The sequence below is a fragment of the Mesoplodon mirus genome, assembly GCF_964341445.2.
Source record: "Mesoplodon mirus genome assembly, chromosome: 7".
Taxonomy (NCBI): domain Eukaryota; kingdom Metazoa; phylum Chordata; class Mammalia; order Artiodactyla; family Ziphiidae; genus Mesoplodon; species Mesoplodon mirus.
In genome coordinates, this window is record NC_138983.1 from 13,100,227 (window position 1) to 13,122,214 (window position 21,988).

The 21,988-nt window shown below is 34.8% G+C and overlaps 2 protein-coding genes across 2 annotated transcripts; one reads left to right on the top strand and one right to left on the bottom strand.

Annotated features, from left to right (window-relative positions):
* Positions 1–5,757: 5,757 nt before the first annotated feature.
* Positions 5,758–6,705, top strand: LOC309807523 (olfactory receptor 8H1-like; the record flags this gene model as incomplete). The annotated part of the gene is made up of 1 exon (XM_082627247.1): positions 5,758–6,705. The coding sequence occupies one exon, from the start codon at positions 5,758–5,760 to the stop codon at positions 6,703–6,705; it is 948 nt and encodes a 315-aa protein (XP_082483373.1).
* A 7,218-nt stretch (positions 6,706–13,923) lies between these two features.
* LOC309808760 (olfactory receptor 5J3-like) lies at positions 13,924–14,927 on the bottom strand (the record flags this gene model as incomplete). The annotated part of the gene is given in 2 exon segments (XM_082629353.1): positions 13,924–14,184; positions 14,188–14,927. Coding segments are annotated over 2 exon segments (936 nt in total). The 5' UTR covers positions 14,863–14,927.
* Positions 14,928–21,988: the final 7,061 nt, after the last annotated feature.

Sequence of the window (21,988 nt, forward strand, 5' to 3'; positions counted from 1 at the left end):
GTTTAACATGGAAATTTCTAACAAGAAATCTGTAAAATTCACTCTCCTCAAAAAATGTCTGTAAGGAATTTGGAGAGGATCTTGCAATTAAAGCAAATCTGGATGGTTTCAGGCATTCAATTTCTCCAACAATTAGGAAAATAGTAGAGTAACCACAAAGGCATAACACAAACTAAATAATAACTTAGAGTCTTGACACACGAGAGATGAATTATCATTTTATTTGTTTATATGGAATACTGAATCACCGTGTAAGGATTTCATTTCAGTACATAAATAATTCCAACATAGACATGCATGAATTAGTAAAGAAAGCGTCTGAATGCAGACTAAATCCCTCCCAGAACATTCTTGAGTGAGCATGTTATCACACTAAAATATGTTAAACAATTATTAAATTGATTTTTCGTATGGTTTGATGTTTTGTTTTCTCAGCCATCAACAAATTGATAGTAGAAAATTAGCAGATAAAAAGAGTTTTAAATATTATTAACAAGAAATGATAGCCTGAGAGCAAAGGAAAGAGTGCAGAATTAACAAAAGCAAATATAAGTCAAGGGTTGGAGGGACGAGTTGTTGACGTTATTTCAGTGATAACTAGTGATGACAAGAGACATTGGGTAATATAGAGAAATCTTTTGCTAATGTGGGTTTATTTTGCCATGATAGTTAAAAATTTGATCATTTATCTGCAAAAGATGATGTTTGATTATGCAGAAATATGATGTGCTTATGAAGTGGAGTTCCAAATCCATCAAAACATCAGTTTAATTTCTTAATCACCGTAATGTGCCTCCTTAAGTTCAGAGACTTGATAAACTTTTAAAGGTGTGTGTGTGTGTGTGTGTATGTGTGTGTGCGTGTGCACAGATGAATGAAGTACCAGATGTAGGGTAACTCTTGAGGCATTTTGGAGACATATAGAGAGAGATTCTCATTTCTCCAAATCAGGCAGAAAAACTTAGTTAATTCTATAGTATTAAGAGGAGGAACTGTGCTTTTGTTTTATTTTTCCTTGAAAAGAGACTTTAATATAAACCTCTTTAATGAACTCTCCCAGACATTGTTACAAAATGACCCCTGGAAAAGATGTAACCCTCAGTACTGCCTTTACTGTGCATGAATCATTGAGTAGTAACCAAAGGAGTGGGACAATCATCTTTAAATATTTATTGAAAGGAATTGAAGATTAATTTGATGAGGTGTTTTTAAAAGAAAATGTGTGCTTTTAGTGTTTCTCTCCAAAAAGATTGTATGCTTTTTGAGAGAAGAGATTGTTTAGTAATATTTTTGCTCTCCACAACATGTAGCAAATGTATTACATACGCAATGTGTAAGTAAGTGTTTTCTTTGCTTTTTGTTTGCTTTTGAAAGCACAGTGATGAATTCATTAAGGTCAAGGATTCTAACTTACTCAAGTTTATACCTTTCTTTGGTATTTGGACAGTCCTATGCATATTAGCACTCAAAAAGCATTAGTGTAGTTGAAAATTCTATTTCTGAAATTCTCTCAAAAACATCGATTATGTATATATTAAAAAAGGCTTAGTGATTAACAGATTTCCTTTCAAATGATTTTTTTCCTTCATGGTTAGGATATAGAAATGAGTGTACACAGATTTATACTTTGTTTATATGATTTTGTATCTTTGGAGTCAGCTAGTTAGGCCCTCTCATATATTGTACATCACAAACAAATTTCCTATAAAGATAATCAGTCTCCAGTCTTGGCAGTAGCTGAAGATGATTTATGCAAAGTGATCTGTGTATGCATATGTATATATTCCGTTTTAAATTTTTAATTTTCTTCTTTGATCTGTATTCCTGGTGTCTGACTCCTTCAAACTTCATTTTACAATGGAATATTTTACACTGTAAATTATTGTAAGTGACAGCTTACAAAACAATATGCATTATTTTAGGGACACACTGAGCCTACTGTTTTATCTCATCACTCATTCCTTTAATTAAGCCTACATGAGAATTTTCTTCCTTCTAAGCACAGTGTCTGATTCTGCTTGGTTGCTGTCATTTTTTCACCATCATGATTGAGAATTATTAAACTGATTATACTTCCCTTTCTTTCTTTTTCTACCTGTAATTTTCATTCATGCATTATAACTACAATGCTCAAATTTTTATAATTGTGTGAAACATTATGGCTGTTGAATCTTATTTATATTTACCCTGGTTCTAATTGTATGTATTATTTTTATTTTCATTTGCATTGAATATGTATTCTTCTGTAGATAAATTCAATACATTATATTTATTTAGTATGAATAATTATGTATCTAATTTTTATTTTTATATTTTAATGTTTCCTTGCTAGTCTCTAAGAGGAAAACTGTGCCACACATTTCTTTTTAATCATAAGAGGTAGAAATATATTTTATTTGTTCAGTTATGATTAAATGTCCCATATAATTAAATTTCCCTGTACATTTTTCAATATGCTCTTCATATTTATCCCTCTTGCACTTTCTATCATTCTAGAATAAAGAAAAAAGAAAAAGAAAACTATATATATATATGTATAGCATAGTTATAACTGTAATGAATTAGGGAATGAAACTATATCATCATTAAATCAAGAGAGATTTAAAAACTCTCTGATCAGGTTTTGGATTCTGTTATGACACAGTAAATGGTATAAGAATAGCCTGAAATCATAAATAACACAAAACATGAACAAAATGAGTTTCAATGTTAGAAAATATTAAGCATGAAAAACTTGTTCTTGGTAATTTTGCAGTCACCATGGTTTTTGAGGGCCATGTACATTGAAAATTACCATTAGTCTCTCATTTGACTTAACTCCCAAGGTTACCTATTGTCAACTAGGTTTGTGCTGGCTTTTTAATCTGCAAATAAGCCTGTGTCAATGAAAAATTAACTGGTTGCTCTAAGAAGGAAATGGAAAATTTTATTCAATCCAGGTTGAGGATTATAACCTGGGAACAACCCCTCATAAAGCTCCAAGAAATGTTCTCCCCATTAGAGGTCAAAGGACAGTTATTTAAATTTTGGAAACAGAGGGCTGAACATTAAATGACATATTATTGGCAGTGTACACAATTCAGATCAAAGCAAGTAATGTGTCATGGGTCATCATGGCCCCATATAAAATCAAGAAGGACTGTTATATTTTAAGGAGTTGTCTTGCTGATGCTGGGATAACGTTGTTCTTTATGGTTGAGTAGGTACTTCTGATGATGGGGGAGGTTTTGTCAATGCATAATGCAGATACATAAGGCAGAGTAAAGGGGAGAGAGGAGGTCAAAGCCCAGAGAAAAACTTTTTTGATTAAATTTTTCTCGTCTTGCCATAAAACATGAATTTTATTTCACATCTGTTTTAGCAGCACTTCGTTTTGATGGTCGAGTTGCCCTTCCAAAGTTCATACAATACATACAAAAGTAACTCCATTATCCACACCAACAAATTACCTCCTGAAATTCTGGAGTATGAGTAGGTTTTCCTGTAAGAGTCACTTTTAAATCTACATGAAAATTGGTTTAATTATCATGAATTAATGAAAAATTCACAAGAATATTTTAATCTGATTCGAAGTTAATCCCTTTTTAGAGATTTCCTTTGGTCCCTCATCTTGGATAAACAAGCCTCGATAAAATACTTAAGATCTGATGAACACTCCTAGAGGGAAGTTGGTTATGGGGTATCAGTCAATGGACAATACATGAAATTATGGGTTTTATAAAAGGATAGTATAACATTGGTCATATTACATTATGAAATTATAGTTACAAAATGAGAATGGATACTGAATATGCTGTGTGATAATAATTATGCAAATCTAGAGGCATACAAATAAACATTCCATGAACAAAAAAATTTGGAGAAATTCATTTAAATGTTATACAACAGTGGGCTTCCCTGGTGGCGCAGTGGTTGAGAGTCCGCCTGCCGATGCAGGGGACACGGGTTCGTGCCCCGGTCTCTGAAGATCCCACATGCCGCAAAGCGGCTGGGCCCGTGAACCATGGCCGCTGAGCCTGCGCGTCTGGAGCCTGTGCTTCACAACGGGAGAGGCCACAACAGTGAGAGGCCCGCGTACCGCACACACACAAAAAAATGTTACAACAGTTTTGAATTATTTTTGTATCATTCTTTGAATTTTGTTATATTTTAATTTTCTTTCTAATGAACATTTTTACCCTATAATAGTGTCATACATTTAAATATAAAAGTTTCACTGTGAAAAATGCGCCATTCCATCCCTGATGGTTTCAGTCATAGACTAATTAAGTATTTCTCTAGAAATAGTTTCTCTACCACCCCAGGTATCAATTTAGAGCATCACAAAGGAAGACTAAACAATTAGGCTCTTCATTGTGTGGCTTCTAAGGGAAAAGACAACTAGCTTCTCAAAACCTAGCATAACTGCATTTAGCCCCTGAACTTTTTTCCTTGGAGACATGCCAAGCAATCCTCCTTGGAAACTGGTCCACAGGGATGACCAAATGTTGCATTATTATCAATCCCCAGTATATGAGGTACTCAAATTATCAGGGTGAAAGGCAAGGCATACTCTGCTCTGCTTACATATGTACCCAGAAGATCCCTGAAACTCTTTTTAGACATAACTTCCTGGCAAATTTTACAGTTAATCAGGAGCTGAAGAAAATTTCGATGTTGATTTATTTTTCCCTCAGAATAAAATAAAATGAGTGCTCTAAAATTTAAAAAGAACTTATTTCAAAGAAAATTATATTATACTACAGAATATTATGTTACATAAATCGTCTTCATATTTTATTTGTGAGCAAAATTTGAGGTTGACATACTTATAAACAAATAATATTGGAAGAAAGAGTTTTTTTCACCAACATTGGCTCCCGGTAAGTGTTATTCTCAAAATTAAAAGGTTTTAGTTAAGATCAAATAAAACCGAGACATTATCAGAAGAATATGCATATAGATATCATTTAGACCGTGCCCTAATTAATGCCAGGATTTGTGAAACCTGAAATATAGAGTTGATGTAATCAGGGCCTGCAATCAATGTGCATGTTTTAGCAATATAATTTTAGAAGAAATTTAATTTTGAATGGCCAAGTTTGGAAAACATCATAACTTTGGAAATTAATACTAATATATGGTCTATAATTTTAATACACCCTACTAAAGTCCACTAAGGTTGAAATTTATTTTTCATTAGTATTAAATATTGATTTAAAAGAACAGTACATGGTGCATTAAAACTCTTCTTCTATCATTGTTTTTGTATATCATTTTTTTCCTCAGGTTTGCTGCAATTAATTACAAATGGGAACATAGTATTATGAACATGCTCTATGGAGTCAATCTAAATTGGTAGAATTACAGAGCCAATATTTAATAGCTCTGAATAAGTTACCTAAATTTTCTGTGCCCTTTTTCTCATCTAAAAAAAATAGTGGCTAACAGTACTACATATGGTCTAATAATCTCATGGGGATTAAATGCATTAATAACAGGAAGCATTTAGAACAGTGTTAGGCTTATTCTAATTATTTAATATATTAGCTTTTATTATATTATATCCAAATGTCAATTTATACCTATTTCTATATTTGGCAATCAAATTAAGATTTTTCTCTTCATACACTGTACAGCCCTCATTATCCGCACTTCCTGGAAACATTAAGCTAATATAAATATATCATGTCATTCACAGAAACAAAAAATCTTTTTGAAGTAATTCCTGCTCGGTGTTAAATTTGATTTCTCAACAGTTTAGAGCATTTGAAAAGTATGAGTAGAAGGAATAGCACACATGTGTCTGACTTCATCCTCATGGGATTGACGGATTCTGAAGAGATCCAGTTGGTCCTCTTTACGCTATTTCTCCTGATATACCTGATTACTGTGTTGCTGAATGCAGGGATGATGTTGATAATCCACCTGGATCTGCAGCTTCACATCCCCATGTATTTTTTCCTCAGTCACCTGTCATTTCTTGACCTCAGTTACTCAACTGTCATCACCCCTAAAACCTTACAAAACTTACTGACTTCCACCAAGTGTATTTCATACCTGAACTGCTTCACCCAGATGTATTTCTTTGTCTTCCTTGGTGCCACTGAATGTTTTCTTCTCTCTTCAATGGCTTATGATCGCTATGTAGCTATCTGCAATCCTCTGCATTACCCAGTTGTTATGTCCACAAGACGCTGCTTCTCCCTAGTCTTTGGTTCCTATTTGATTGGCTTTATGGACGCCTTTGTCAATGTGCTTTGCATGAACAGATTGCACTTCTGCAACTCAAATATAATCTATCACTTTTTCTGTGATGCACCCCCAGTTTTAGCCCTGTCCTGCACTGACACACATGACACTGAAATCACGATATCCATTTTCGCTGGCTCCACCCTAATGGTATCTCTTCTCACAATATCTGTGTCATATGTGTCCATCCTGTCTACTATCCTGAAAATTACTTCCACTTCAGGGAAGCAAAAAGCCTTCTCTACTTGTGCTTCCCGTCTGCTAGGAGTTACCATCTTTTATAGCACTCTGACTTTTACTTATTTAAAACCAAGTAAGTCCTACTCCTTGGGAAAAGATCAAGTGGCTTCTGTTTTTTATACTGTTGTCATCCCCATGCTGAATCCACTCGTTTATAGTCTTAGAAACAAAGAAGTAAAAAATGCTCTCATTAGAATTATGCCAAAGAGAAAGGGCTCCAGGCAATTAAAATAACAGTGATACTAAAGTTTAAGTTCATCTTTTTTCTTTTTTTTTCTTCCCTGTAGTGTATTTCTTTGGTCTCTTTCCAGAAACAGTTGAATCCTTTTTCTTCCTTTCTTTCTTTCTTCATTCCTTTCTTTCTTCCTACCTTCCTTTCTTTCTTTCTTTCCTTCCTTCCTTCCTTCCTTCCTTCCTTCCTTCCTTCCTTCTTTCTTTCTTTCTTTCTTTCTTTCTTTCTTTCTTTCTTTCTTTCTTTTCTTTCTTTCTTCTGTTGAACCATTCTTTGCTTGACCAAATATGATCTTGGGCATTTCTAAGAATATGCTTTTAGAAGTCCACATTGTATTTGGAAACCATGAAACATGTTCAATCTATGGTCTAAATATATGTGGTTTTAAAGGCAACTGATTTGCAAATGAAAAATATAGTTGTCACCTTTTAAACTATATCATACACATTCCCATGCATAATCCACTTCAGAGAATTTTATGATGGAAAAGAGTTCCCTTCTGGGAACAATGATAACACTTTTAGAAATCATCGCATTCATTTTGTGGAGAAGCAATATAGCAGAATGATCATAAGTACTTACTTTGGAAACAAACATTCCAGGATGTAGACTCCAGATCTGCTACCCTTCCAGCTGTATAACCCGTTAAAATCACTGAAACTTTAAGCCTCCAGTTTCCTCAACTGCACAAAATAATAAGTACAGGTCCATGGAGTTACTGTAAAGATTAAACCAGATAATAGATGTAAACCATTTAAGGAAGTACTAATAAATGCTGGCCATTATCATTAGAACACTCACATTCCTGAGTATTATTGCACAATGTCTTTTCTTAAAGAATATTCACTTGTGTTTTATAAATTACTTTTGGCTGATTTAAAGGACAAACACACAAACAGCTAAGGAAAAACTCAGCACTTCACAATTTTGGATTTAGAATGGCATATGTTAATATTGGATAAATTTTGAAAAATACTGAAAATTTAAGGAAATAGAAATGCCCTAACAGTTAACAGCTTTGTGTGTGTTCATCTAGATTGATAGTTATGTATGTATAAGCATATGTTATATACATAAGCAATATTTCTGTCATTTCCTACGTACTTTTTTGCAGCTTTCAGTATACACTTGCAAGTTTAACCTTTGATTATTCCCTTGTCATTGGAATCTAAGATGAATGTGTTTTTGGTACATGGGAAAAATCGAGACTCTCATACTGTAATGCCTTGGACATGAAATGTTTGTAAATTCATCAAGTTAAAGATCTGCATGAAGTGATATCACTTTGGTGGCTATCTGAAAACATTAAAAATCCTACCATTCTTTGATGTGTCAACAAGCTTCAGTATATTGCTTTTTTGTTGAAGTTCTGTGTATTTAAAAAAATCATTGCCTTTCTCCTGATTTCTATAGGTTTGTTTTGATCATTGAAAATAAATTCTTGAATTAAATGCTTGACTCACGTGTTTTAAAATTTGTAGCAGAGACAAGTTGTAAAGCTACAAAGTTACAATGAATTCAGATTTTGTGGCAACCCATACACTTTAGTCAGGTAGAGAGCTAAAATATCCTTTCTTTTTAATCTTATCTCACTTTCTTTTCCTATCTCACTTTCTTATCTCACTCTCACTACCTTTCTTGTAAGTATTTTGAAGCAAGTTATTAGGTAAATACAAATTTAGGATCATTTTTCCTTCCTATTTAAGTTCACCACCAACCATACCAAAGGCCGGTCTTCAGCCATAGAAGGTGATGTTGTGTATATGGTGAGATTGGAAGGGAGTCCTCTATTATGAGGTCCTTCCAGAAAACCAAATGATTAATTCCAGCAAGTACTGCTCCCAACTAGACCAACTGAAAGCAGCACTCGAAGAAAAGTGTCCAGAATTAGTCAACAGAAAACACAAAATTTTCCATCAGGATAATGCAAGACCGTGTGTTTCTTTGATGACAAGGCAAAAACTGTTGCAGTTTGCTGGGAAGTTCTGATTCATCCACCATATTCACCAGACATTGTACCTTCAGATTTCCATTTATTTCGATCTTTACAAAGCTCTCTTAATGGAAAATATTTCAATTCCCTGGAATACTGTAAAAGGCAACTGGAACAGTTCTTTGCTCAAAAAGATAAAAAGTTTTGGGAAGATGGAATTATGAAGTTGCCTGAAAAATGGCAGAAGGTAGTGAAACAAAAGTGTGAATATGCTGTTTGGTTAAATTCTTGGTGAGAATAAAAAATGTGTCTTTTATTTTTACTTAAAAACCGAAGGCAATTTTTGGCCAACCCAATATCTTATGCTTTCTCTAATACATGTTAAATCCTTCCTTTGAGCTTTTATTTTCAGCTTTTGTGGGATTTTTTTTCATTTTACAATGCCATTTGTTTCTCTTTTCTTTTAAACAATTTTAATGATGTATAATTGCTATATAAAGCAATGCACATATTGAATACATAGATTTTGATGAATCTGGACATATGCCTACATCCATGAAACCATCACCACAATCTAGGTAATAGACATATCCAACATCTCTAAAAGTATCCTCCTGTCGCTTTGTTTTGTTTGACTTTTTTCTTGTTGTTGTAGGAACACTTAATGTAAGATCTAACCTCTTAACAAAATTTCAAGTACACAAAAGAGTATTGTTAACTATAAGCTGTATGTTATACTACAGATGTCTAGAATTTATTCATCTCCCATAAGAGAAACTTTATGCCCATTGAACAACAGTTCCCCATTTCCCCCTGCCCCCAGAGAGATACCTGCTATCCCATGTCCATTTCAGCATTATTCACAAAAGCCAAATATGAAAACAACACAATGCCCATCATCATTAAAGAGTGTATGAAGAAAATGTAATTATATTCATAAAATGGTGTATTATTCAGCATTAGAAAAGAGAGAAAACCTGCCATTTGCATAACATGGATAATAACATGGATTAAACTGAAAGCCACTATACCTAGTGAAATAAGACAGTCTCCAAAGGACAAATACTGCATGTTTCCCCTTATAAGAGGTATCTAAAATAGCCACTTCATAGATGCTGAGAATAGAATGTTTCCATTTAAATTTATTTCTCTCTTGAAATATTTCATCATAAACATTTTTTCTAAGTTTTTCTCTATTTTCTCTAATGTTAATCATAATATTTTTTGAAGTCTTCTTCTATCTCCAACATTTAGATGTCCTATGGTCCTGCTTTTATTCTGTGCTTTTTTTCACTCTTTTTCTTACTTTCTGGCTTATTGCCTATGAATAAAATGTTCATAGAAACTGGAGACAACATTACTTTCTACACAGGAGGGCTTCACTTTGTTAATTATTAATTGGGCTGGGACTGGACTGGTTTGGAGTCAGAACTCACTTTTCTTCCAGTTTGTCCCTATTCTGGGATATAGAGTTCCCAAGATATTGATTAGGAAACGGGCCCCTCTCTTTCTCTCTCTCTCTCTCCAGCCCTCAAACACTGCAGAAAATCCAGTTTTAACATTATGAAGGCCTCTTCATAATGAAATTAGCCTCTTTCCCTGCACATCTTCAAATTCCAGCAAATATCTTGAGGGGGCTACTGGCCTTGTGTTTGATGCATGCCTCTTGTCTCCGGTGGGATGTTAACAACCAAGCACCTAGAGACTGAGAAAGACTTCACTTTGTCTTTCCAGCTCAGTCTGAGTCTCCAGAGTCTGAATCTCCTTGTGCTTCAGAAAGAAAATTCTAGCCCTCCTGTGCCTGAGTAAAAGCAGGATCAAAATCTGGCAAACATTTTGAGGAGGAGACCTGCACTACCTTTGCTGCCAGCTCTTCCCTCTAGCAGGACGTGGTGTCTTCTGAGCACCACAAGAGTGCAAAAGATGTCAGTCTGCCTCTGTGGCCCAGAACCAGCTTCTGAGACCCTTCTAACCCCCTTCCCATCCCATTTCCTGTGGGGAAAAACAGCTGTGTGGTTAAGCTCCCAGATAACCCAGTTCATCTTGTCAGACCGCAAGACTGTGTAAATCTCCACTGTTTTCTCTTTCCCCAGAGTAGTCATAGGACACAGGTTCAGAATCTGAATCTGTAGCCCTCCCTTTGATGGATTGCAATCTTTAATATTTGTATTATTTGAGACACTGCCAAAAGTTCCTCTCTGCTTTCCAGAAGTTCTCCACTTAAGTCAGTCTTTATACGAATCATTTATCTACCTATCTATCTATCTATCTACCTATGTATCTATCTATCATCTATTGTCTGTCTGTCCCTCTATCTGTTTATTTACTTATTTGGTCTCTGAGCCTGCTCAGGTGCAGAATAGTCTAATGCTGTGAGAGGAAATACAACCACGTGTAGTGAAACCTGCAAAGCATCTGCTGAAACTCCACTGGTTCCTCTGAACACTTGCAGAACCCGCCATGCACCACAAGACTGCATTTTCCAATGTGCTGTGCATCAGTAAGGCAAAAATTAGCTCACTTCTCAAAGTTTACACCTCCCTAAATTCTAAACCACTTCAGTTCTCTTCCTTAACAGCTCTTCACTTTTATCAACAGATAACATATGTATCTTATCTTGCTTTTCTTGTTATTTTTGCATAAATGCTGTTTTAACTACAACCATCCATCCAGAAGTAAAAGTGGTCTCTCATCTTATAAGCACTTTTCCCTATGTTTTCCTCAACTTTTTTTTTGAAACATGTCAAGCTTACAGAAGAGATTCAGGAAAAATACAAATTTCCAAGAATAAACAATCGTTCATGTATCACTTTGCTACAAATACCAATTGCAATTGCTACATTTGTTTTATCCCTCTCTCAACTTCTCTCTCATCTCATCTATATATAGACATAAAATTCTAATGGCATGAAGATCTTATATCTATTTCTTTCCTCTTAACTAATTTATCTTACTAGTGACACATACAAAATCTCCCACTCACATAAACCCTTTCTTTAAAAAAAGTAAATTTTTATAAATTAAAAATAAATTTATACATGTATTTGTTTATGCATTATAATTATATAATATTATTTTATAATATCCAGTACCTATTCATGCTTTCTCAAATTTTGAGATCTAACATTAGGTAACATAGTCATCTCCCCATAATACTCTACAAGTTCTGTTCAGTGTACTGTATCACATAATTGTTTTTTGCAATATTTTGACTCATTATTTAAAGTCCAAGATCCTTGAACTTGACTGAACTATACAACTTTTCATATTGTTTCTCTCTTGTAGAACTTCAGCTCTTAACAGATGCATATCTGTATCTATATTTATATTTGTATAGCTATCTATCTATCTATCATCTATCTAATTCATCTACCTATCTATCTATAAAACTTAGAAGTGGTATGTTTATTCTCTCTTTACAAGTAAACAAATTGTGTTTAGCAAATTTAAGTATCTTGTTCACTGTTATGGAACTAGTATACACTATCCTTTGATGTGTATTCAGACTTTTTCCTGGCCCCACAATATGTTCAAATTGGAAAATATTGTATGTGCTTGAAAAAATATATACATTGTAGGTTTTTGGATGTATTACTGTATTTTGTTTATTTGCCTGTTAAAACAGTCTTGGAGTCATCTTTGACTCCTCTCTTTCCCTCACCATCTTGCCAGGTCTAACATCTGCACAATACCTTGTATTAGTTTTTCTCACAATTTTCACCATGTCAACGCTGGTCTAACACGCCATCAACTCTTTGCTAAATTGTTGTGCATCTTCATTCCTGGACTTCTGTCTTCCACTTCTGCCATGGTATGGTCTATTTATTCTCTATACTTCAGCCAGAATGAGCTTGTTCAGTTGTAAGTTTGATCATGTCACTTTTCTGACTCCCCACTGTGCCTTTTTCTTCACTCAGATTCAAAGCCTGTACATATACCAGACGTAATCTGGGCCTCTTTTCCTCTCTGGTGACATCTCTTGCTTCACCTCTTCTTTCCCTCTTTGTTCCAGTTCTGATCTTTTGTTATTTCTTGAACATTCTAGGAAAACTCTCACCTCTTTGGCATTGTTCTTGGCTACACTCTCTTCACAGAAAGACTTCCTTTAGAAATTCTAATGATGTGCAGATCTTACATCTATATATTTTTTCTCTTAACCAATTTATCTAACTAGTGACACAGGTTCAAAACCTCCCAGTCATGTAAAGCCTTTTCTCTAAAAAAAAAAAAAAAAAAAGAAAGAAAAAAAGAAAAAGAAACCCTAATCATTTCTCTAGTCTTGTGGATGATTTTCATGAAATGTCTCTTGAATTTGTCCCCTTCTCTGTATTGCTCACCTGCAACACTTCTTACCCATATCAGGATAACTTTTCCCTAATTTGTTCTTTGACTTTCCAAAATGTTGATAACAGTAATATCCTGGGAAATTTCTTAAAGCATACTATTTGCATTTCATTGATAGTTTTATTTATTAATGGTTGAGAGAGTCTAAAACATGTTATACTAGCATTAATGGACCTACATACATATGGCCTTAAATAACTTGCCAGGCATACTTTCTACTGCTTTTGCTTTAGAAATATATGCTAGAACTAAATTCGTATATTTTCTTATATTTTAATACTCCTTCCCACTTATCATATTCCTCCATTGTCAATCTTCTAACAGCTATAGCTCCATACCTTAAATCTCTTTAGGTTTGGATCACACAGAGTACAATAAACATAACTCAATAAAAATGTGTTGAATGAACAAATTATAACTAATGAGAGTTTATAATAGACATTTTTCTAAGCCATTTTTCTAAGATACTATTAAGATATGCAATTTAAATGCAAAATTAAAGAATATATTTTTACTTGAGTGATGGCATTTTTAGAACAAAAAATAATGGTATGATCTAAGAAAGCCATGCCAAGGAAACATTTCAGTTTTTCTCTGGCATAGCAATGTATTTGATAAATGCCTACTGTTGGAGTATTCTTTTGATTTGATTAAATGTCAGATTCTTTGAAATCCATGGTGAGCTCTTTCGGAGTTTATCATGAGAATTTGTTAGAAAAAAAATATCAGTTTTTCAAGAATGAAGCTATTAAGTCACCAAAAAAAAACGAATAGTGAAATCGAATGATTTATAGTCTTCTTGTACTCAACACTTGTGTCTCAAATTGCATGAGAGAGTCTTGATTACAGTTGTGTTTGTGATTGTATCTGTGATACAATTTTAAAGAAAGTCTATCTATTTTTAGATTAATGTTAGGTTTGCAAAGCCATAGACAAGATTGAGTCAAGTGGAGGTTCTCTTCTGCCATACTGACCATTTTGCTGCGTCTTTCACATCCTTATTCCTCAGACTATAAATCAGTGGGTTTAGCATGGGGATCAGCAAAATATAAAACACATTAGAGACTTTCTCCTGTTCCAAGGAATACTGAGAGCTTGGCTGGATGTAACTAAAGGTCACAGACCCATAGAGTAAAGTCACAGTAGTCAGCTGGGAGGCACAAGTGGAGAAGGCTTTGAGCCTCCCCTCAGCTGAGTGGATTCTCTAGATGTCAATGATGATGCAAATGTAAGAGACCATGATGATAATAAAAGTGAACATTGCAAGGACCCCAGAGAATATCAAAAGCAGCATTTCATTGTTATGTGCATCTGAACAAGAGAGCCTCAGAAGAGGGTGAATATCATAGAAATAATGATTCACAATGTTAGGACCACAGAAGTCTAGTTTGAGCAAACCTATCGTGTGTGTCAGGGAGCTAATGAGCCCCACCAAGAAACATACAAGAACCATCTGAATACAATTCCTTTGGGTCATAATGGCTGTATACAGCAAGGGGTTGACTATTGCTACACAGTGTTCATAAGCCATCATAGACAGGAGGATGCCTTCTGTGGTTACATACACTGCAAAAAAGAAACTTTGTAGAACACAGCCAGAAAATGTGCTGGACTTGCGTTTTGAAAAGAAGTCAACCAGGATTTTATGTTCCAAGACAGTAGAATAGCAGATATCACAAAAAGAGAGGTTGCTAAGGAAGAAGTACACTGGAGTATGAAGCTGGGCATTTAGCCAGATCAATATGATCATCCCACAGTTACCTACCAGAGTGATAAAATAAATAAGGGTAAACAGCAAGAAGAGAGGGATCTGCAAATTAGAATTTTCAGTTAAACCTACCAGAAGGAATTCCTTCACACCTGAATGATTCCAACCTGCCATGCATTCAGGTTTGTATAGCTCTTTAGCTGCAGAATATGATGGTATCACTCAGATGAAAAACAAATATATACATATATGATTTCTCCATGATCTCGTGTCCATAATAGCAGGGAGCAGTGGACTTAAGCAGTGGACCATGTGTGTACCAGACAATTCATTTATAGTGACTCAAAGTTTTGCAAATAAAGATTATTTTATTCCTTCCTTCTCAGTTTCCACATCATCAACATTGCAATAAGGAATCTCTCTTAGATCATGAAACTCTTAATAGGTAGAACTGACATTCTAAGCCAAATATGCCTCATACCAAACCCCTGACTCAGTCTCTGACACATATAAGTTCTCTGCTTACCTGGGCTACAAACTAAGGCAATCTCAGAAATGATTTCCTTGTCTGTGGCTAACTTATTCTTATTTTTTCATATCCAGTTAACTCATGACACCGTCTTTCACAATATTCAACTCCCTTCCTTTACAAATCTCAAATATCAGAACTTTTTTTGTCTCACCGTATGCTCACATTCCCCACTTGGACAACCAATGGCTGTGCCTTCCAGAAGAGTTGAGTCAGGAGGAAGAAGTAGAGATATCTTTTGATCTACTATTTAGTATTAAAGCCAATCAAAAAATAGCAGTGCAGGTTAACTTGATAATCCTTTCCTATCACACCTTTGTATTTACCTTGACATCTTTGGGTTTTATCAGCATGAAAACAACACACCCAAAAACTTAATGTAAAGAGGCAAGGTGTGAGTGTGAAGGACCAAAACTGTATCGGTCAGATACGTGTTGCTTTAAAAAATGTATGGTTCCAATCAGTTCCACTTGTTTTTTGGCATGATATAATACTAATTCAATAATATTTGTGGTTCAATATCAATAAATTAATCCATTTATGTATTACTTTCATACATTTAATACATATATATTACTTACTACTTTGTGCCAAGAAATGTTATATTTGCTAGAGATGAAGCAGTGAACAAGAAAAATGTCATGCTATCAAGGTGCTTACATGTTATTTGGAAATATGTAAAATAAACATCTACTGGTATTCCATAGCTGAAGAGGGTGAGTACTATGAAGTAAAGTAAAGAAGGAGAGGGTGAATAGAAAGAGATGGTAGATACTTTACTATATACAGTATTAGTTTCCTATTGCTACTGTAACAAGTTACCAAGAATTGGTGGCTTAAAATAACAAACATGCCTTTTATGCAAGGCACTGTATTAAGCGTTAGACATCTCAAGAAAGATATCTGAGCTGTGCTTTCATGGAACTTGAAGTCTACAGAGGTCAGGATTTGGGTAAGCCTGGGATGCAATATTCATGGTACTGTTAAATCAAAATCAAAATCTTCATTCTATTAGCACAGAGGTGCATTGCTCACACACTGAGATTATAAACTACATCCTGTCTATATTTTAGATCAATAAATTTGGGAAGCACAGGAATCGAAGTCTAACTGTATCCAGGGAAAAGAAGAAATAATTTGTTGGACATAACAAGTAATTTTTTTTCCTGTTAATAAAACCCAGATGGTAAAATAAAGAATCAGAGTTTTATAGCCTGGACATAAGTTCAATCAAAGAAAATACTTTGGAGGTGAAGGGACATTTATGTGTATCTTAACAGCAAATTTTTCTTCTGCAAGGCTGCTTAGTGTAATGGTAACATCATATCACTGGAGTATGTTAGGACTAGCATGGCTTGAGTTCCAGTATAGCTCTTTCTTTGACCTGCTGTATATTCTATCTATCTACACAAATCATTAAAAAAAAAGAACACAGCAGAGTTTTTATAAGTTTCCCATTCATGATTTAGAGAAAGAGAAGGAAAAATGGAGTTCCTGTGCCAGTTTAACTAGCATAAGGCTTCACATGGAAGATGTAACAATGACCTGACACGATACGGATGGACAAGTCTCAACACCAGCACACAGAAAAACCAAGTGTGACTCCAGTAACTTAGCAGTATGAGTTCTAGCAACAGCTTTATCTACTGAACTCATAATAGAAAACTGTAAATAGAAAAAAGTGTTACCAGGGATCAAAATATGATTTTCTCTCATGCTATTAGAATTACAAGTAAACACAGATTGATTCTGTTACTAAATTCAGGACTTCTATTACCAGTCAGTATCATGTTCCTGATAAACTGAGTCTGCTTTATTTATTTATTAGAAATATTTTCCCTGCTAAGGGGCTTTTTTTTCTTTTTTTTAACATCTTTATGGATTATAATTGATTTACAATGGTGTGTTAGTTTCTGTTTTATAAAAAATCAGCTATACATATACATATATCCCCATATCCCCTCTCTCTTGCATCTCCCTCACACCCTCTTTCCCACCCCTCTAGGTGGTCACAAAGCACATAACTGACCTCCCTGTGCTGTGCAGCTGCTTCTCACTAGCTAGCTATTTTACATTTGGTAGTGTATATATGTCAATGCTACTCTCTCACTTCATCCCAGCTTACCCTTCCCAGTCCCCGTGTCCTCAAGTTCATTCTCTACGTCTGCTTCTTTATTCCCGTCCTGCCCCTATGTTCTTCAGAACCTTTTTTTTTTTTTTTAGATTCCATATATATGTGTTAGCATACGGTATTTGTTTTTCTCTTTCTGATTTATTTCACTCTGTATGACAGACTCTAGGTCCATCCACCTCACTATAAATAACTCAATTTTGCCTCTTTTTATGGCTGAGTAATATACCCTTGTATATATATGCCACATCTTCTTTATCCATTCAGGTGTCGATGTACACTTAGATTGCTTCCATGTCCTGGCTATTGTAAATAGAGCTGCAATCAACATTGTGGTACAGGACTCTTTTTGAATTATGGTATTCTCAGGGTATATGCCCAATAGTGGGATTGCTGGATCATATGGTAGTTCTATTTTTAGTTTTTGAAGAAACCTCCATACTGTTCCCGATAGTACCTGTATCAATTTACATTCCCACCACCAGTGCAAGAGGGTTCCCTTTTCTCCACACCCTCTCCAGCATTTACTGTTTGTAGATTTTTTGATGATGGCCATTCTGACCAGTGTGAAGTGATACCTCATTGTAGTTTTGATTTGCATTTCTCTAATGGTTAGTGATGTTGAGCACTCTTTCATGTGTTTGTTGGCCATCTGTATATCTTCTTTGGAGAAATGTCTATTTAGGTCTTCTGCCCATTTTTGGATTGGGTTGTTTGTTTTATTGATATTGAGCTGCATGAGCTGCTTGTATATTTTGGAGATTAATCCTTTATCAGTTGCTTTGTTTGCAAATATTTTCTCCATTCTGAGGGTTGTCTTTTCGTCTTGTTTATGGTTTCCTTTGCTGTGCAAAAGCTTTTAAGTTTCATTAGGTCCCATTTGTTTCTTTTTGGTTTTACTTCCATTTCTCTAGGAGGTGGGTCAAAAAGGATCTTGCTGTGATTTATGTCATAGAGTGTTCTGCCTATGTTTTCCTCTGAGAGTTTGATAGTGTCTGGCCTTACATTTAGGTCGTTAATCCATTTTGAGTTTATTTTTGTGTATGGTGTTCTAATTTCATTCTTTTACATGTAGCTGTCCAGTTTTCCCAGCACCATTTATTGAAGAGGCTGTCTTTTCTCTATTGTATATTCTTGCCTCCTTTATCAAAAATAAGGTGACCATATGTGCGAGGGTTTATCTCTGGGCTTTCCATCCTGTTCCATTAATCTATATTTCTGTTTGTGTACCAGTACCATACTGTCTTGATTACTGTAGCTTTGTAGTATAGTCTGAAGTCTGGGAGCCTGATTCCTCCAGCTCCGTTTTTCTTTCTCAGTTTGCTTTGACTATTCAGGGTCTTTCGTGTTTCCATACAAATTGTGAAATTTTTTGTTCTAGTTCTGTGAAAAATGCCATTGGTAGTTTGATAGGGATTGAATTGAATCTGTAGATTGCTCTGGGTAGTACAGTCATTTTCACAATGTTGATTCTTCCAATCCAAGAACATGGTATATCTCTCCATCTGTTTGTATCATCTTTAATTTCTTTCATCATTGTCTTATAGTTTTTTGCATACAGGTCTTTTGTCTCCTTAGGAAGGTTTATTCCTAGGTATTTTATTCTTTTTGTTGCAAAGGTAAATGGGAGTGTTTCCTTAATTTATATTCCAGATTTTTCATCATTAGTGTATAGGAATGTAAGAGATTTCTGTGTATTAATTTTGTATCCTGCTACTTTACCAAATTCATTGATTAGCTCTAATAGTTTTCTGGCAGCATCTTTAGGATTCTCTATGTATAGTATCATGTCATCTGCAAACAGTGACAGCTTTAATTCTTCTTTTCCAATTTGGCTTCCACTTACTTCTTTTTCTTCTCTGATTGCTGTGGCTAAAGCTTCCAAAACCATGCTGAATAATAGTGCTGAGTGTGGGCAACCTTGTCTTGTTCCTGATCTTAGAGGAAATGGTTTCAGTTTTTCACCATTGAGAGCGATGTTGGCTGTGGGTTTGTCATATATGGACTTTATTATGTTGAGATAAGTTCCCTCTGTGTCTACTTTCTGGAGGGTTTTTATCATAAATGGATGTTAAATTTTGTCAAAATTTTTTCCGCCTCTATTGAGATGATCATATTGTTTTTCTCCTTCAGTTTGTTAATATGGTGTATCACATTGGTTGATTTGCATATATTGAAGAATCCTTGCATTCCTGGGATAAACCCCACTTGATCATGGTGTATCATCCTTTTAAAGCACTGTTGGATTCAGTTTGCTAGTATTTTGTTGAGGATTTTGCATCTAAGTTCATCAGTGATATTGGCCTGTAGTTTTCTTTCTTTGTGACATCTTTGCCTGGTTTTGGTATCAGGGTGATGGCAGCCTCGCAGAATGAGTTTGGAAGTGTTCCTCCCTCTGCTATATTTTGGAAGAGTTTGAGGATAGATGTTCGCACTTCTCTAAATGTTTGACAGAATTCTCCTGTGAAGCCATCCTGTCCTGGGTTTTTGTTTGTTGGAAGATTTTTAATTACAGTGTCAATTTCAGTGCTTTTCATTGGTCTGTTTATATTTTCTATTCCTTCCTGCTCAGTCTCAGAAGGTTGTGCTTTTCTAAGAGCTTGTCCATTTCTTCCAGGTTGTCCATTTTATTGGCATAGAGTTGCTTGTAGTAATCTCTCATGATCGTTTGTACTTCTGCAGTGTCAGTTGTTACTTCCCCTTTTTCATTTCTATTTCTATTGATTTGAGTCTTCTTTGTTTTCTTGATGAGTCTGGCTAATGGTTTATCAATTTTATTTATCTCCTCAAAAAACAGCTTTTAACTTATTGATCTGTGCTATAATTCCCTTCATTTCTTTTTCATTTATTTCTTATCTGATCTTTATGATTTCTTTCCTTCTGCTAACTTTGGGGTTTTTTTGTTCTTTCTCTATATGCTTTAGGTGTAAGGTTAAGTTGTTTATTTGAGATGTTTCTTGATCTTGAAGTAGGAATGTATTGCTGTAAACTTCCCTCTTAGAACTGCCTTTGCTGAATCCCATAGGTTTTGGGTCATCGTGTTTTCACTGTCAATTGTTTCTAGGTATTTTTTGATGTCCTCTTTGATTTCTTCAGTGATCTCTTGGTTACTAAGTAGTGTATTGTTTAGCCTCTATGTGTTTGTATTTTTTACAGATTTTTTCCTGTAATTGATATCTAGTCTCGTAGCATTGCTGTCGGAAAATATACTTGGTACAATTTCAATTTCCTTAAATTTACCAAGGCTTGATTTGTGACCCAAGGTAGGATCTATCCTGGAGAATGTTCCATGAGCCCTTGAGAAGAAAGTGTATTCTGTTGTTTTTGGATGGAATGCCTTATAAATTTCAGTTAAGTCCATCTTGTTTAATGTACCATTTAAAGCTTTTGTTTCTTTATTTATTTTCATTTTGGATGATCTGTCCATTGGTGAAAGTGGGGTGTTAAAGTCACCTACTATTATTGTGTTACTGTCAATTTCACCTTTTATGGCTGCTCTCATTTGCATTATGTATTGGGGTTCTCCTATGTTGGGTGCATAAATATTTACAATTGTTATATCTTCTTCTTGGATTGATCCCTTCATCATTATGTAGTGTCCTTCTTTGTGTCTTGTAACTTTATGTTAAGGTCTATTTTGTTTGTTATGAGAATTGTTACTCCAGCTTTCTTTTGACTTCCATTTGCATGGAATATCTCTTTCCGTCCCCTCACTTTCAGTCTGTATGTGTCCCTAGGTCTGAAGTGTGTCTCTTGTACACAGCATATATACAGGTGTGTTTTTGTATACATTCAGTCTATGTCTCTTGGTTGGAGCATTTAATCCATTTACATTTAAGGTAATTATCGACATGTATGTTCCTATTACCATTTTCTTAATTATTGTGGGTTTGTTATTGTAGGTATTTTCCTTCTCTTGTGTTTCCTGCCTAGAGAAGTTCCTTTAGCATTTGTTGTAGAGATGGTTTGGTGGTGCTGAATTCTCTTCACTTTTGCTTGTCTGTAAAGATTTTAATTTCTCCATCAAACTGAATGAGATTCTTGCTGGGTAGAGTAATCTTGGTTGTAAGTTTTTAACTTTCATCACTTTAAATACGTCTTGCCTTTCCCTTCTGGCTTGCACAGTTTCTGCTGAAAGATCAGCTGTTAACCTTATGGGGATTCCCTTGTAGGTTATTTGTTGCTTTACCCTTGCTACTTTTAATTTTTTTTTTGTATTTTATTTTTGATAGTTTGATTAATATGTTTCTTGGTGTGTCTCTCCTTGGATTTATCCTGTATGGGACTTTCTGCACTTCCTGGACTTGACTGACTATTTCCTTTCCCATATTAGGGAAGTTTTCAACTATAATCTCTTCAAATATTTTCTCAGTCCCTTTCTTTTTCTCTTCTTCTTCTGGGACCCCTATAATTCGAATGTTGGTGCATTTAATGTTGTCCCAGAGGTCTCTGAGACTTTCCTCAATTCTTTTCATTCTTTTTCCTTTATTCTGCTCTGCAGTACTTTTTTCCACTATTTTATCTTCCAGGTAACTTATCCGTTCTTCTGCTTCATTTATTGTACTATTGATTCCTTCTAGAGAATTTTTAATTTCATTTATTGTGTTGTTCATCATCGTTTGTTTGCTCTTTAGTTCTTC